The following is a 15,243-nucleotide window of genomic DNA, read 5'->3' as shown; positions in this document are numbered from 1 at the left end:
GTCATCACGTGGCAGAAGAAGAAGCTGGGATACAAGAGGATAAGCAAACACCTCTGCATTCCTCGAGGCAGCGTGCGATCGATCATCAGCTTTTACAAAAAGCACGGCCACAGTACCATACCACGGCGTGCTGGGCGACTTCGGCGAACCGATGCCCGCGTTGATCGAAGGATCGTTCGTGAAGTCGAACGTGATCGCTTTGTTAGCGCCGCGGTCGTCGCTGCACAGGTAGCCAAGGACACCGGCATGCCAGTATCGAGTACAGTCGTCCGTGAACGGGTTCGGGATGCTGGACTGCACGGAAGATAGGCTCGGAAGAAACCGTTCCTGTGTTGTAGACACCGTCAGCTTCGCGCTGTGTACGCCAAGCGGTTTGACAAAATGGCCTCGGAGTGGTGGGATCGAGTGCTGTTCAGCGATAAGGCGTCTGTGGAGAAGGCCTCACGAAGAGTTTGACCAGCGCTGTGTCGTGCCCACGTTCAAGTCAAGCAGGAAGTCCTCGATGGTGTGGAGTTCCATCTCTGCTGACGGCGTAGGAACGCTCCACTTCTGCGAGAAGTCGGTGACAGGCAACTATTAATGACGCTTGTTGCGCAAGGAAATTCCTATTACAAAGCAGTTATTGGGCCTTTCTGGCGAGACCCTGTTCGTGCATGACAACGCGCCGGCCCATACCGCGCTGGCTGCCTCCGGGAGCTGCAGCTAATTTCGCTGGGCCACCCACCCCAGAGCCCCGACCTCAACCCCATCGAAAGTGTCTGGTTCATCATGAAGAAGAAATCCGGCAACGTCTATTGACGCTTAAGGTGAAGCTAAAGAAAATTTGCTAATATTGACGACGATGTAGTTAAAAAGTGTGTTCTGTCGATGCCGAAGAGGTTGAAAGCGGTAATGGCGGCCACACGTCGTATTAAGCATCTTGCAGTTGAAGCGTTAATAAAATGCCGATCGTATTGAACATAGGAGGGGGGGGTGACAGGCCTCTGTCATACGGGTGCCACCGCGTGTGCGCGGTGGCCAATCAGAGTCGAGCGTACAACCGTTGGTTGGGACGGTCTCGAGTCTCGACTACTGCATGTCCACATCAATCAATCAGAGTTCATTTTACCTACTTCCTCGCAACTACAGTGTACGTCGGTAACGGGTTCTGTTAGCCCGTTACATCTGGTAGCACTTCGTCGTCCGTTCAACGCCCAAGATCAAGATGAACGACATCTCGAGTATGTCGTTGGAGCACGAGAACTTCCCGCACCTGACGCTGATGGAGTGGGAAGCACTCCACCGCCTGGCAGCGGTGTCAGGCGACACGGTCGTCAAGACGCTCCTGACGACTGGAACGGAACACGAACAACGCTTGTGTGCTCAAGAGTTCTTAACGCGTGAGCTCGCTGATCTACGTCGGCGTGCGACGACTCCCACGCCGTCCAAGAACAAGACCGACATCGTCAAGCTCGATGTCTCCACATACAGCGGCGAAGGCAAGACCCGCCTTCACCTGAACCGCTGGTTCTGCGAGGTGGACATAGCGATCGAAGCTCGGCAATTGTCTACCGAGCTCGCGCGCACGCGCTTCCTGCTTTCCAAGTTGTCCGGGAAGGCGAAGGAGTGGGCGCTCGGCCGACTCGTGGCCGACGCCTCCTGCTTCCCGACGATGGCAGCTATGCAGGCTGACCTGCGACTCGCGTTCGAGCCGCCCCAAGATGAAAGCGTTCAACGGTCGGCATTCCTTTCGCTAAAGCAGGGACGTCTGACCATGCTCGAGTACATTCAACGCGCGCGCCATCTCGCCTCGTGTATCACGACGCAGCCAGTCGACATGGCCACACAAGTCCACGTCTTTGTCTCCGGTATGAATGCTGGCTACCAGCCCTTCTACTTGACCCGCAAGACGCCATCGACGCTGGAGGAAGCCTTCACTGTCGCTTTGCGTGAAGACTATAGTGTGTCGGCATCGCAAGCTTTCGATGTCTCACGGCCTCTTGTCCCTGACCCAGAGCCCGAACCCATGGAGGTGGATGCTATCCAGTCCTATCGCGGACGTCGGGAGCCGACGTCGCCTTCACGCCAATCCTCCACTCGGGGGTCGCGTCCTATGAAGTGTTTTCGATGTGGCAAACCTGGCCATCGCGCGGCGGTGTGTCGTGCTCCGTCGCCCATGGCGGCGAACGCTACGACTGCGAACGACGTCGCCGCTCCAAAAAACGGCGACGACCAGTAGGTGCGGGGCGCCCTACTGGGTGTGTACGGAGCGATGGTTCTCTGGTGGCAGAACCTCCTCCTAGCCCTCCCGTGCTTCACGCACGCCTATCAGCCACCACATCTGGCAGCGACTCGAGACTGATCGTACTCAGTCTCCACGTTGAAGGTGCACAGCGCCCAATACGCGCCCTGCTGGATTCCGGCGCGACGAACAACTTCGTTCGCGCCGCGAGTTTGTCGGCATTGCCGGCGGACATGAGCATCCGCGAGAGCGGCGGTGAGATGATCGTAAAGTATGCTGACGGGAAGCCGCGGCGTACGCCACGGCGATCTGCCACCTTCGCGTACGAGTTTGACGGGTTCCGCGGCTCGGAGGAGTTCTTGGTGATCGAGCTGAGTGGCTCCTTCGACTGCGTCTTCGGAATCCCGTGGCTCGCTCGCCACCAGCCTGCCATCGATTGGCTCGCTGGTACAGTCCGCCCCCGCGATATCAACGTGAATGCCGTCGAAGCGTTCCTGTGCGGAACGCCAAACCAATGGCCGCATGTTACAGTCATGGACCCCGAATCCATGGCCCATGCTGCACCCGAAGCGAGCGATGGCCCTTCATGTGCAGTATGCGACAACGCAACCTGCGCCGGTCCTGAGCAGGAGTCTCAGGACGCGCCCGACGTGGTCGAGCATGGGTTCCCACGTCCCGATGAGCAGTGGTTCTCGGATGAAGACGATGATGACGTGGTCGAGCATGGTTTCCCACGTCCGGATGAGCAGTGGCTCTCCCCCGAAGAAGAAGATGACGTGGTCGAGCATGGGTTCCCACGTCCGAGCGATGATGTGGTTGAGCGTGGCCTCCCACTTGCGGTCGAGCATGGATTCCCGCGGGTGGTCGAGCGAGAGCTCCCCGAAGAAGTTGACGCGGCCGAACAACTGGCTCCGCGTCTTGGTGCCGATGTCGAGTTCCGGCACCCCGAGTCTGCTGACGTGATCGAGCATGGGTTCTCACTGTCAGCTGTGGAAGACTCTCCACGCCCGGTTCGTCGTCGCGGTCGTCGTAAACCGCGACGACCTCGTGCGCCGTCGCGGGATCCAGTCGAAGCTGAGACCGAGATGATCTCAGTCCTGGTGGGGAATGACGCGGACGAACCTCCGCGTGCGTGCAACGTCGAGGTCGCACGTCCTCCATGCGACGCTGCCGAGATCACTCGACTGCCTGGCCTCTCGTGGAAACATTTCCTTCGCGACTTGAAGAAGGGCGAGATCGAACAAGTGTGCATGATCGTCGCCGAAGACGCCGCATCCATCGCAGCCGTCGAGACCCACGCATCGGACTCAACGTCCGACGCTCGCACACGTCCGAAAGGTGCTGAGCCGAAGAACGCCCGCGCAGCACGATACGCTGCCCAGTCGTTGCCGGCTCTAGAGGCTGCCGGCAACCCAGTCGCTCCTCTTGTACGCGAGTTCAGCGACATCTTTCCGGACAAGGTTCCAGCCGCCCTTCCACCCGATCGTGGTGTTCGGCACGAGATCGACCTCGTGCCAGGCGCGAAGTACTGTGTGACGCGGCAGTGGCCGCTTCCCCGAGATCAAGTCGAAGCGATCGACGCTTTCTTCGAAGGTCGCCGGCAAGCCGGACACGTCCGCGAGAGTCTGTCCCCGCATTCCAGCCCGACGTTCTGCGTGAAGAAAGCCACCGGCGGATGGCGGATCGTCCACGCCTTCAACAAGCTCAACGACGCCACCATCCCGGCGCAGACGCCGATTCCGAGGAAAGACATGGTGCTCGACACCATGTCCGGCAGCACCAAGTTCAGCGCCATCGACCTGATGGATGGCTTCTACCAGATCTTGATGCGCGAAGCCGACGTGCCGTTGACTGCCGTCAGCACGCCCAGTGGAATGCTCTGGGAATGGCTCGTGATGCCGCAGGGGCTCAAGAACGCCCCTGCCACCTTCAATCGCATGGTGTCAAATCTGCTCCGGCCGTTCCGCGACTTTGCGCCCAGCTACTTCGACGACATCTTCATTCACAGTCGTGCCGCGGGCGGCATGACGGACGTCGAGATGCACCTTCGAACACCTGAGGCAGGTGTTCGAAGTGATGAGGGAGAACAAGCTGTATGCCAACTTGAAGAAGTGCATCTTCTGCGCTCCCGAGATCCCAGTGCTCGGGAGCTACGTCAGCACGGAAGGTGTCCGTGCTGACCCGGAGAAGATCGAAGCCATCTGCGCTTGGCCCGCTCCTCAGGATCAGAAGCAGCTCCGGCAGTGGCTTGGTCTCGCGACGTACCTCCACCACTACTCGAAGAACTTCGCGGCAATGATCCGTCCGTTGTCGCAGCTTCTGAAGGCAGATGCCGCGTGGTCGTGGCGTCCTGAGCACCAGTCGGCTTTTGACGCGGTGAAGACGAGCTTGTCCACCGCGCCCGTACTCATGCTTCCAGACCACTCGAAGCCCTTCCATGTCGTGTGCGACGCGAGCGACTTCGCGATCGGCTGCGCCTTGATGCAGTTCGATGACGAAGGGCGCGAGCGGGTCATCAGTTACCAGTCGCGCCAGCTGAAGCCGGCAGAGCGGAATTATCCGGTCCATGATAAGGAGCTGCTGGCCATGCGGTACGCCCTCATCAAGTTCCGCGTATATCTCCTCGGCGAGCAGACCTTCGCGATCTACACCGACCACGCGTCGTTGAGAACAGCGACGAAGAGCCCTCACTTGTCCCAGCGCATGGCGCGCTGGCTCTCGCTATTCTCCGAGTACAACTTCGTCGTCCACTACAAGCCGGGCAAGGCCAACATCCTCGCCGACGCGCTCTCGCGTCGGCCAGACTACGTGCAGTCGAGTCGACACGCAGTTGGCGACGAGGATGACGACGAGTGCGCTGTGTGTGTTGCTGAAGAGGTCGCTGCAGTGGAAGTCGCAGCGACTACTCCACTCCGAGACCTGATATCGGCCGCGTACGAGGCGGACGCGGCGTGCTCCGAGATGATCAAGTACTTGGGAGACCCGTCCGACACGGCGCGGCGCCGATTGTCCGCACGGAGCCGTGCCCGCATTGATCGATACCAACTGGAAGGAGGCCTGCTGACATACAGCGTCGATCGCGCCGATCCGCCGCGCATCGTCGTCCCGCTGGACGATGACCTTCGGGCTCGGCTGATTCACGAGTTCCATGACGCTCCCAGCGGCGGCCACCTCGGACGCGAGAAGACTTTCGCGTCGCTCTCGCGAGACTTCTATTGGCCGCACATGTACAAGTGGGTGCGGATGTGGGTACGCTCCTGCGAAGCGTGCCAACGAGTCAAGCCGTCGCAGTCGAAGCAGGCCCCGCTTCGACCCCTCCCAGTTGCGGCGGATCCGTGGTCTTCCGTGAGTATGGACTTTGTCTTCGGGCTGCCTCGAGATGCTCAAGGCCGCACTGGGATTCTCGTCTTCGTAGATCGTTTCAGCAAGATGCTTCATCTTGCTCCGGTCGCTGTCACCATCACCGCGGCGCAGTCCGCGGCGATCTTTCTCGACATCGTCTACAGGCACCATGGACTGCCGACCTCGATCATCTCCGATCGCGATCCCCGCTTCACCGCCGCATTCTGGACCGAGCTCTTCAAGCTAGTGGGGACGCGGTTGAAGATGTCCACCGCGTCACACCCAGAGACGGACGGCCAGACCGAACGCGCAAACAGGGTCGTCGAGGACGTGCTGAGAAGCTTCGCCACGTCGTTCGAGTCGTGGAGCTCGTTCCTGCCTATGGTTGAGTTCGCTCTCAACAACGCCGTTCACGCGTCGACCGGTCTCACGCCATTTTACGTCAACTACGGTCGCCATCCCCGCGTTCCAGCGCTCCTCGGCATGGAGCGCTCGATTCCCCAAGGCGGCGCTGACGACGAGAACGACTCGGCGCACCTTTCCAATGCCGACCAAGTGCCCAGCGGCACTGAGGCCGCTGACGGCGCTACCTCCGCCTTGATGAACGGTGTCACGACTCGGCACGGTGCCCGAGCCTCAACTCGAGGCATGCGTACGCGTGCCGCCACGAGGGCGGCACCATCCGACATCGCATCTTGGACACGTCGGACGCTGATCAACCCACGTCAGCGTCCTCGTGCAATTGCATATGAAGACACGTCCGGCGCGGCGACCCCGCCCGCGCCGCCTCCAGCAAACTTTGACCCCATTCCGTCCCCACAACCGCTCGACACAGCGGCTGTCAGCAAGTTCTTGCAGCGACGCCAGAGTGTGGCGCGCTATGTTCGTGACGCGATTGCAGTGGCAGTCGATCGTCAGAAGGAAAACGCTGATCGACGCGGCCGCAAGAACATGGAGAAGTTCGCCGTCGGCGACCGCGTCTTGCTATCGACGTCCGGCATTCAACCCATTTTGGTTACCAATTTGGGCGCGAACAAGCTCGCGCCAAGGTATATTGGACCATTTCAAGTGTTGAAAGTGTTAGGAGATGCCTACACGCTACAGCTACCTACAGCGCTCCGGCTTCATCCTACTTTCTACGTCGGTCGGCTGCGGCGATACCATCCCGCGCTTATCCCCAGCGACGACGCTGCCACTCCCCAGCGTTCCGGTCTTGGCCCCGCTGCGGCGATTGGCGCCGCGGCACTCGGCGACGCAGCTCCTGGTTCTCATTCTCCAGCACGTCCAGACGACGCGCCATCCGATCCAGACGCTGCGCGATCGCAGCGTCCTGTCCGCGATTCTCCGTTTGAGCGGGACGGCCCCGCTCCTCTCGTCGATGGTGCTGGTAATATTCGCCACGTGGTCGAGGCCATTCTCCAGCACGATGATGCCCGTGCTGCCCCTCGTTCCGGCCGTCGGAGTCGCGGTGGTCGTCACCGCGACGACCCCGTCCCCAGTCACCGCCAGTATCTTGTTCGCTGGCTTGGCCCCATGCCGGATAGCTGGGAGCCCCGTGCGATCCTTCTTGCCGACATTCCGGACTGCGTGGCGGCGTACGAGGCAAGCCTTGGAGAGGGGGCAAGTCCTCCGGACGGCGCGGCGCCACGCCGCGCCTAGACGCATGAAGCGAAGCTTCGAATCTTCCTATCAGTCGACGCTCGGACTCGGTGAGCGGATACTCCTCAACCTGGCGCTGCCACTCTTCTGCACTCGGTCGCGGGAGATCGAACCCGCGACATCGTGGACATCCTGTCTTGAAGTGCACGAAGCAGGATTTGCGGTCGGCGTCGTACGACGTCTCACAGATTTCGAGGGCCAGAGCACTGACGGACAAGCGCGAGTGCGTGGCCTCGCGCTGCTCGAGTCTCTGCGTGAAGATCTCCTCACCCTCAATGTTCCAGCGCTCCACGAAGGACGTCCACGATCGGTCCATGGACCGATAGGTCACGGTGCCTCTCGCCGCGACGGGCTTACTGCGAGTCGATCTCCATCGGTTGAACAACGCGATCATCTCGTCCGCACTCCGATCACCTTGCACGGCGCTGCAATCGTGCAGCGCCCACCGCTCCAGTGTCTCTTCGTACGTGAGGTCTCCAGTGTCCATCGCAGCTCCAATTCTCGACTGACGAAGATCCAAGCTTCGCCTTCTCTGCGTGTTTCTTAGCCTGAATGGGGAATGGTGTGACAGGCCTCTGTCATACGGGTGCCACCGCGTGTGCGCGGTGGCCAATCAGAGTCGAGCGTACAACCGTTGGTTGGGACGGTCTCGAGTCTCGACTACTGCATGTCCACATCAATCAATCAGAGTTCATTTTACCTACTTCCTCGCAACTACAGTGTACGTCGGTAACGGGTTCTGTTAGCCCGTTACAGGGGGGCTGACTTTGCCCACCCGCAGTACAGGTTGTGTATCTATTCCTAGAGATGAAAACTTCCGTACCAAAAAGCACGTATCGTGTAAGTTAGCACTATATCTGGAAAAGAGTATTTGCCATTATCATGGAAGTGATACATATTCCAGAATATTACAGAAATTCGTTGGCACCTCTAACATCTAAACCTAACGAACAGTGATTTGCAAAATCGGGTTAAACTCCAACTTGGGGGCAGCTTTACTTAGTGGGCCTTTTAGGAAAGCTTATCAGAGGCTAGGATTTATGTCTTGAACAAACTTATCCTACAGTAATTATTATACTTCGAGTCGCTTCAATAACAAATTCAGAGCGAAAAGTTTGCCAAACCTGTGAAAAAATTTATATACTGCATATACATTTTCACAGGTTTGCAATTTTTCGCTCTGAATTTGTCGACCTCATCAAGTCTCACAGGGAAGTTTTATCTGGATAATTTGATTGGTAACCGGATATACGTGGGAAAGGGGCCTCATTCAACCGGAAGAACGCGGGACGAACGGCGGGGGAACTTAGGGCTAGGCGGTGAACTCTTTTTTTTCGATTTCTGTGTACAGTCGGTGGCATACCATGTGGCTGTGGCCACCGATCGTTTGTGCCGATAAGATCCGATGATTGGCGGAATTTAGACCAATCATTGGTCGCTCCATCGTGGGGGATCGCAGCAAGATCCACAACGTAAAAGAGGGAGGAAGAAGAGCAAGCGACAATGGACTCAGTCTTCGGCATCGTGGGCAAGGACTTCGTGCTGCTGGCGGCGGACTGCAAGGTGGCGCGCAGCATCTTGGTGTACAAGGACGACGAAGACAAGGTTCGTCCTCCCACACAACTCCCACGCTCCTCAGCGCTGTGCTTGCTGCGAAATCGCAACCCGATCGTATTATTTTTATGTTAATTTTTATTGCATCGACATGTCTTATTCCTCAGTCTATCAACCTAGACGACCACAAAGTGATGGTAACGTCGGGTCCGCAGAGCGACCGCCTGGCCTTCGGCGAGTACATCCAGAAGAACATGAAGCTCTACGAGCTGCGCAACGGCGTGACGCTCAACGGCCCGGCCACTGCCAACTACGTGCGCGGCGAGCTGGCGCGCTTCCTGCGCCGAGCTCCATACCAGGTGAATCTGCTGATCGGCGCCGTGGATGCCAGCCCCGAGCAGAAGGCCGAGCCCAGTCTGCACTGGATCGACTACCTGGGCGCCATGGTCAAGGTGAACTTCGGCGCGCACGGCTACGGCGCGCACTTTTGTCTGTCCATCTTCGACCGCGAGTGGAAGCCCGAGCTCTCGCTGGACGAGGCCAAGGATGTGCTCAAGAAGTGCCGCGCAGAGCTTGACATGCGCTTCCTCGTGCGCAACGGCCAGTGGGCGTACACGGTGAGGAATCTTGAGGGGTTGAGGCTGGTTTGACTGTGTTGTTGACTTTTGGTGGTGTGTGGTGCAGTTAATTGACGCTAACGGCATCTCCCAGGTTAAGGTCGAGTAAGAGCAGGGGACACTACGAGCAACTACATGGAGTGAGAGGAGAAGCAGCGTAAGCAAATGCCATTCACTTCGTTTGTTGCGCAGCTTGTCTGAGGGTTGACAGTGAAAACCCCGCCGACGTCCTGGTGTATGGCAAGTGTTCTTTGCTACAAACACGTCGAGGTGCTAAGAGTGCTTTCTCGATGAAAGCATGCTGCCTCTTCGAGCTCTGTCTTTATTATTGGCGCGTGACGCGAGAGGCAAGGCTCTCTTGTTTATGAGGCAGGCTTTCCTCAAGCACCTCGGGACTTGCGCTCCTGAGCTTTCCGACGATTGTCGCGGTATCGACGCAGCTCCTCCCTGTTGGACCAAAAGCAGATAAGTATGTGGTTGCAACACGATGCAAGCGAACACACGTAGCTTACCGTTTCTGCTGTCGTGCGCGATCAATGTTCGGCTCGGGGAATTGGTTCGTGGATTCCTCTCCGTCTTTGTCGTCTTGCTCGCTCAGTTCTTTTGAAGTCAACAAGTCTTCAGCCGCATTTGCTGAGGGCGGGTAGTATTCGGTAGCAATCTTGATCCATTGCCGCGCCTTCTCCTCGTGCTGGTCTTTGCCGAATCGATCCTGACGCCAGCCAGCACTCTTTGGTACCCCAATATCCTCGAAGAGGTCGGCCCCCGCAGGCACAAACAGTGGTTTCGCAGGATCAACCTCTTTGCTGGTTCCACGCGCCATGGATCGGAAGGCAAAGTTCTTCATGATGGACCGAAACTGCGTCACGAGATTCTTGTCTTTCATACTTGTGAACAGCACGCTGGCGCCGTACATGTGTGAGAGATATCGTACCGCTTGGGTGACCCCCTTACGTTTGATTGAGTCCTCGTCCCGAAAAGTTTCGTACTTGTTCCCCACCACCAGCACGGGCAGTGGCAATGGTGTCACCTCCTCCTTGTCGGGATGTCCAGTGCCGTAGCGTGCCATAGCCTCCTGTTTGAGTGCATCCACGGCGAACTTCTCCACCGGGTTCTTCTCTTTGAGCTTGAGAACCTCGTGCACAACCGTGTAGAGTGTAGTTAACCACTTCACCAGCGCTGGGACAGCGTCTCCAGGTGCTGATAGATCCAGTACGATCACCAACGCGCCATTCAAGATACGCTCGGGTCCGAGCGGCACCTTGATCATTTCGTTGACACACTTGGTGCTCGCCAACTCCCACATATGAGCGACCGCCGGTCGACCGGCAGTTCGCAGTCGAACGAACACATAGTCCAGTGCAGTCGTAGGCTTGATCTCCTCCGCCTTGGATGAATTGCGAAAGTTAGCTGTGAGGGAGGTCTTGCCCGATCCGCGCGGGCCCACAATCAATGTGAAGGTGTCTCGTTCCTCCGGTGTTGCTGCGACGACGGGCTTTTCGACTGCTTCACCTTTTGCACCCTCCACTGCTTTCTGTGACTTCTTAACAGGATCTTCCACGGTGGAGATCAGCGTCCAGATATCCTTGGACGCCATGCTTTCAATGTCCGGCAGCTCTTCCGATCGAGCGCAATAGCCGAGGGATCGCGGCCCGACCTTTCATGGGCAACGATGGCCCAAACGGATACTTTTTGCTTTCGACTTCAATTCGCCAACAAAAAAGATTGACAGCACTTTGGAGACAACAACTAACGGTGAACATACTCGAATTTAGCGTTCTAGGATTTGCCTGCTTCACTTGTCCGGAGCAGCCTCAATTCCAGTTGCTCACTTCTGGTTCTGCAGCTTGCGCGTCTACCGGTAATCTCCTTCCTGGAACTCAGCTGCCTTATCTAAAAGAACTTGATGTAAATAACGAGTAGCACGAAGAGCGCAACGGCCACGATAGGGCCATACTGGCGGTAGATGGCCTGCAAGCGCAGCTTCTTGGCGCCCCACTTGAGGTCCTTCGACCTGTCCGCCAGATTCGAGGAGATGCGCGAAACGTCTAATTAGCAGCCCCGCAAAACAAATAGCAGCATTAGTTCTAAGGCCCACGTTCGCGCTCCTCGCAATCCAGAGGAACTTACGTTCGACACGCTCGCCGCGATTGAGCACCTCCTGGATGTTCTTGCGCATGATGTTGTGGATGTCGGCCAGGTCGTCGTTCAGGCGGTGCATGTTCTGCGACGAGTTGGGGTCTGCGTACTCTTTGCGCTTCTTCTGGATAAACTTGTCTGCTCGCAAAAACTTTCGTCAGGCAACTCCAAAAGCTCCGCAATTCCAGTGCGTCTACCCACCGAACTTGATGAACGCGTAGGGCCTCGCGACGGTGGTGACCACGTCGCGCCAGTTGTTGCCGCTGTCGCGCTCCAGCTCCTCCACGAAGCCAGCATGCACCTCTTCCAGGTACAAGAAGGCCAGACGCTTCGGGAAGCCTCGGTCCGCCAGCGTCAAGTAGCACACGCCCTCCTGGATCAAATAGCTGTGCCATCTACAGCGTTAGAGGCGTAAACAACCCTAACATAGTACTGGTGTCAACGCACTGGAAAGTATAAGCGCCCGACTCGATGCTGCACTTGGTGGGCGAGCGCTGGTCCAGGCGCTTCATGATCTGCTTGGCCTGCTGCTTGTACGTGTCCAGGTTCCCGTTGGCATCTCCGATGGACTCCATGGACGCCACCTGCAGGCAGAAAAAGAGAAGAAGTCAGTCGTGAATGTCGCGATGTGCAGGGGACACATTCATACCAGCAACATGCCGTCGGACACGCGCGCAACGAAGGTGATGATCGGCATCTTTGGCGTATGAGCTGCCTCGCTTCAATTGGAACTGCTTCGGTGGCACCTGCTCTTCAACGGTCGAGCGCGTTAAATACAAAATGCCCTTAACTTGAAATTACAATATATTGGTGGCTCAGTGTGGCGCACCTCAGTTTTCAAGTGCGTCGGCATGGCGACGACTGGCGATGGCGCTCCGCCGTACACAGCTGCGCAGGTGGACAACTGCGCATTCGCCGCGTGGTATCCGGCGCTGAAGCGCGTGTCCATCAAGGGCGAAGTGGTGCCGCTCCCATCGGACTTTGTGTCGCTGCTTCTTGCCGACGGTGTAACGCTGCCGACCGCCCCAGTAGCTTCAGGGATTGAAGATGATGGCGATGAGGACGAGGAAGACGCGGCCAGCGCGCTCACGGACGAGCAGCTGCGCGTCATTTCTACAGTTCGAGAACAAGTGGAGAAGGTGCTCGAGGATTTCGGCGGCAAGCTCTTCCCCAAGACCAACTGGAGCGCTCCTCGCGATGCTGCGTGGATGCTCGGATCCCTCAAGTGTACGAGCTTTGAGGACGTTTTCCTGCTGCTCCAGTCCTCAGACTTTGTGGTGCACGACTTGACGCAGCCTTATATTGGCTGCAGTGTCGAGAAGGAGAAGAAGCCGCGTGAGAGCTACTTGGTGCTCAAGAAGTGGTGCAACTTCCTGGACTCGATGCTGTTCCGGTGCTTCGTCGTTGGTCACCGACTTGTGGCTGTATCGCAACGCAACTGCGATGAGTTTTACGAGTTCCTTCCGGACCAACAGGACGAGCTCTGTGAGTTGATGTATGAGTTCTACAAGAAAAATTTCCGGAGAACGGAGGGCGGGTTTATATTCCCCGACGCAAACTACGTTTTTGACGTGTACGTGGACAAACGCCACCGCGTCTACCTCCTAGACGTTAACGTCTTCGGTGCTGTTACGGATACACTGCTTTTCTCGTGGGAGGAACTGTTGGAGCTACAAACGGGCAGCCCAGCAACAGCGCAGGACGCAGAAGATGAGTACCACGTGATCGATTTCCGGATCGTCGAGTCCAAGAAGGGCATCCGTGCTAACCCGTTGAGTGGGTATCGCGCACCGACAGACCTCGTCGACCATCTCGCAGGTGGTGCCGGCTTCGATGCCTTCATCGAGCAGGTGAAGCGTGACAACGCTGCTGGAGGTGACGACAGTGACGATGAAAACTAGAGGTCGGTAAGTCCAGCACTTGCCTAAAGCAGTCAATTTTGGTATAAATTAAAAAAACCGTCCGTGCTTTCTTGATAACTTCCGACGATAGGAATCGGATCCATAGGTAACCACGCTGCACTTGCACCTAACAGCATGCGCCTGCTTGACGTCGCCTCCTTCGTCTGTTCTTTCTACATCGGGTCTGGTCTTCAAAAATCAAAGTCCGTCCTGCCTGGTTCGCTCTGCTGTGCCGAGCTGATTGATCCATTCCCTTCTGGAACAGCCAGCAGCAGCGCATACCAACCAAACAGCCAACCATTGTACGCATTCCAACCACTTCCACACTCTACAGCACGACGACACGGAAGAAAACTGCACTCGTCTTGATCCTTGTGTGTCGTCGCTCGCTGTTGCTTAGCCTAGTATTGTCAACTATTGGCTTAGAGCTCGTAGGAACCACGCGCCGAGTCGTTGTCCTCGTGGTGGTCAGGGAAGTCGTCGCTCTCCTTGTTGCTGTTTCCGCTGATCTGGCTGCTCTGGTCCACGTCGATGCCCTGGTTCGACGAGACCTCGTAGCTGTTGCGGCTGCTGTTGCGCGATGAGCGAGGAGACTCGTGCGCACTCAAGTACGAGTCGTTGTCCTTGGGCTCCATGGCGCTCAGCCACAAATTAGTGCCATTCGTCGCAGGGTTTCCGGGGTCCGTCTGCACCGAGTCCACGTTGCTTTCCAGGCGGTTCATCGAGCCAGGCGACGTGGCCGCGTTGTCGTAGAACTGTGAGTAAGCCACACCTGCTGCCACGGCATCGGCCGGCGGGGTCCGCGTCGAGCCGCTCGCCGAGCCCCCGCCAATCGCGCGCGGGTTGTACGAGTTCTGAGCGCTGAAACCACCCGGCGTGGGGTTGTAGCCCCCCTTGTCCATGGAAAGCTCGAAAGGCGAGAGCGGGTCATCGTCCGTCTCGCGGCGCCTGCGGATGGCGCACATGATGATCGTGGCGATGATGGCCACAGCCGCCACGATGCCCACCACGATGCCGATCACAGCGCCGGTGCTCATGCTTGAGCCCGAGGACGTGTCGGAACTGGTACTCGAGGTCGAGCCCGAACTGGACGAGACGGCACTTTCCGTAGCCGTAGGAGTGAGTGTCGAAGTCGAGGTCGCAGAAGACGACGAGGAAGTCGTCGTCGTGTCCGTCGAGGTCGAAGATGCTGCCGAAGTCGCACTAGGCGTCGCAGTGGTCGAGGAAGGGGTAGCAGTCGTGGCTTCCGGTGTCGCGGTAGTAGACGAAGGGGTCTCCGTTGTAGCCGTCGGAGTAGCCGTCGTAGCGTCCGGTGTGGCAGTAGTTGCCGTCGGTGTCGCTGTAGTAGTCGAAGGAGTCGCTGTTGTCGGCGCTGGAGCTGTAGTAGTCGGCGTCGCGGTCGTCCTCGCGGGTGTCGCGGTCGTCGGGGCCGGAGCCGTCGTCGTCGGAGTGGCTGTAGTCGTGGCAGGAGTCGTGGTGGATGGCGTCTCGGTGCTGGAGCTGCCGGTCTGCAAGTGTCTCCGCAGCGCCGGCGTCATCTTGAGTTCCTGGCCCACGACGATCGGCGCGAAACCTGCGTCTTCGTAAAGGCCGGCGGTGTTCTGCGCGACGGACGTGGACACGCACACGGCGGCGAGCGCCGCAGCCAGCACGGGGACGAGCTTCATCGTGAGAGAGGGAGGGGAGGGGGGTTAGAGTAGACGGGTGGAACGAATGCTACAGATCTCGCCGCCGCCAACACTCGGATTGACTGAAGGAAGAGAGACACGCTGAACCTCGAATAAAGTGGGAATGCCGTGGCCGCCGGGCA

At 58.0% G+C, this 15,243-nt stretch overlaps 5 protein-coding genes across 5 annotated transcripts; 2 read left to right on the top strand and 3 right to left on the bottom strand.

The window, feature by feature from the left end:
- Positions 1-8,725: 8,725 nt before the first annotated feature.
- On the top strand, positions 8,726-9,502 carry KRP23_12366 (Proteasome subunit beta type-2; the record flags this gene model as incomplete). Its single annotated transcript, XM_067882976.1, has 3 exons — positions 8,726-8,827; positions 8,944-9,393; positions 9,461-9,502. The coding sequence occupies 3 exons, from the start codon at positions 8,726-8,728 to the stop codon at positions 9,500-9,502; spliced, it is 594 nt and encodes a 197-aa protein (XP_067739274.1).
- Positions 9,503-9,773: 271 nt separating this feature from the next.
- On the bottom strand, positions 9,774-10,990 carry KRP23_12365 (Cytoplasmic dynein 2 light intermediate chain 1; the record flags this gene model as incomplete). Its single annotated transcript, XM_067882975.1, has 2 exons — positions 9,774-9,840; positions 9,906-10,990. The coding sequence occupies 2 exons, from the start codon at positions 10,988-10,990 to the stop codon at positions 9,774-9,776; spliced, it is 1,152 nt and encodes a 383-aa protein (XP_067739273.1).
- A 296-nt stretch (positions 10,991-11,286) lies between these two features.
- KRP23_12364 (Vesicle-trafficking protein SEC22b) lies at positions 11,287-12,229 on the bottom strand (the record flags this gene model as incomplete). Its single annotated transcript, XM_067882974.1, has 5 exons — positions 11,287-11,441; positions 11,524-11,670; positions 11,734-11,918; positions 11,980-12,116; positions 12,182-12,229. The coding sequence occupies 5 exons, from the start codon at positions 12,227-12,229 to the stop codon at positions 11,287-11,289; spliced, it is 672 nt and encodes a 223-aa protein (XP_067739272.1).
- Positions 12,230-12,383: 154 nt separating this feature from the next.
- KRP23_12363 (Cell division cycle protein 123-like protein) lies at positions 12,384-13,433 on the top strand (the record flags this gene model as incomplete). The annotated part of the gene is made up of 1 exon (XM_067882973.1): positions 12,384-13,433. One exon carries the CDS (start codon positions 12,384-12,386, stop codon positions 13,431-13,433), a length of 1,050 nt encoding a protein of 349 aa, XP_067739271.1.
- Positions 13,434-13,855: 422 nt separating this feature from the next.
- On the bottom strand, positions 13,856-15,100 carry KRP23_12362 (uncharacterized protein; the record flags this gene model as incomplete). Its single annotated transcript, XM_067882972.1, has 1 exon — positions 13,856-15,100. The coding sequence occupies one exon, from the start codon at positions 15,098-15,100 to the stop codon at positions 13,856-13,858; it is 1,245 nt and encodes a 414-aa protein (XP_067739270.1).
- Between the last annotated feature and the right edge of the window lie 143 nt (positions 15,101-15,243).

The sequence above is a fragment of the Phytophthora ramorum genome, assembly GCF_020800215.1.
Source record: "Phytophthora ramorum isolate Pr-102 chromosome Unknown Phyram_PR-102_s0015, whole genome shotgun sequence".
Classification (NCBI taxonomy): Eukaryota; Oomycota; class Peronosporomycetes; order Peronosporales; family Peronosporaceae; genus Phytophthora; species Phytophthora ramorum.
Note: the sequence above shows the minus strand (reverse complement) of the source record. Positions and strands in the feature narration are given on the sequence as shown.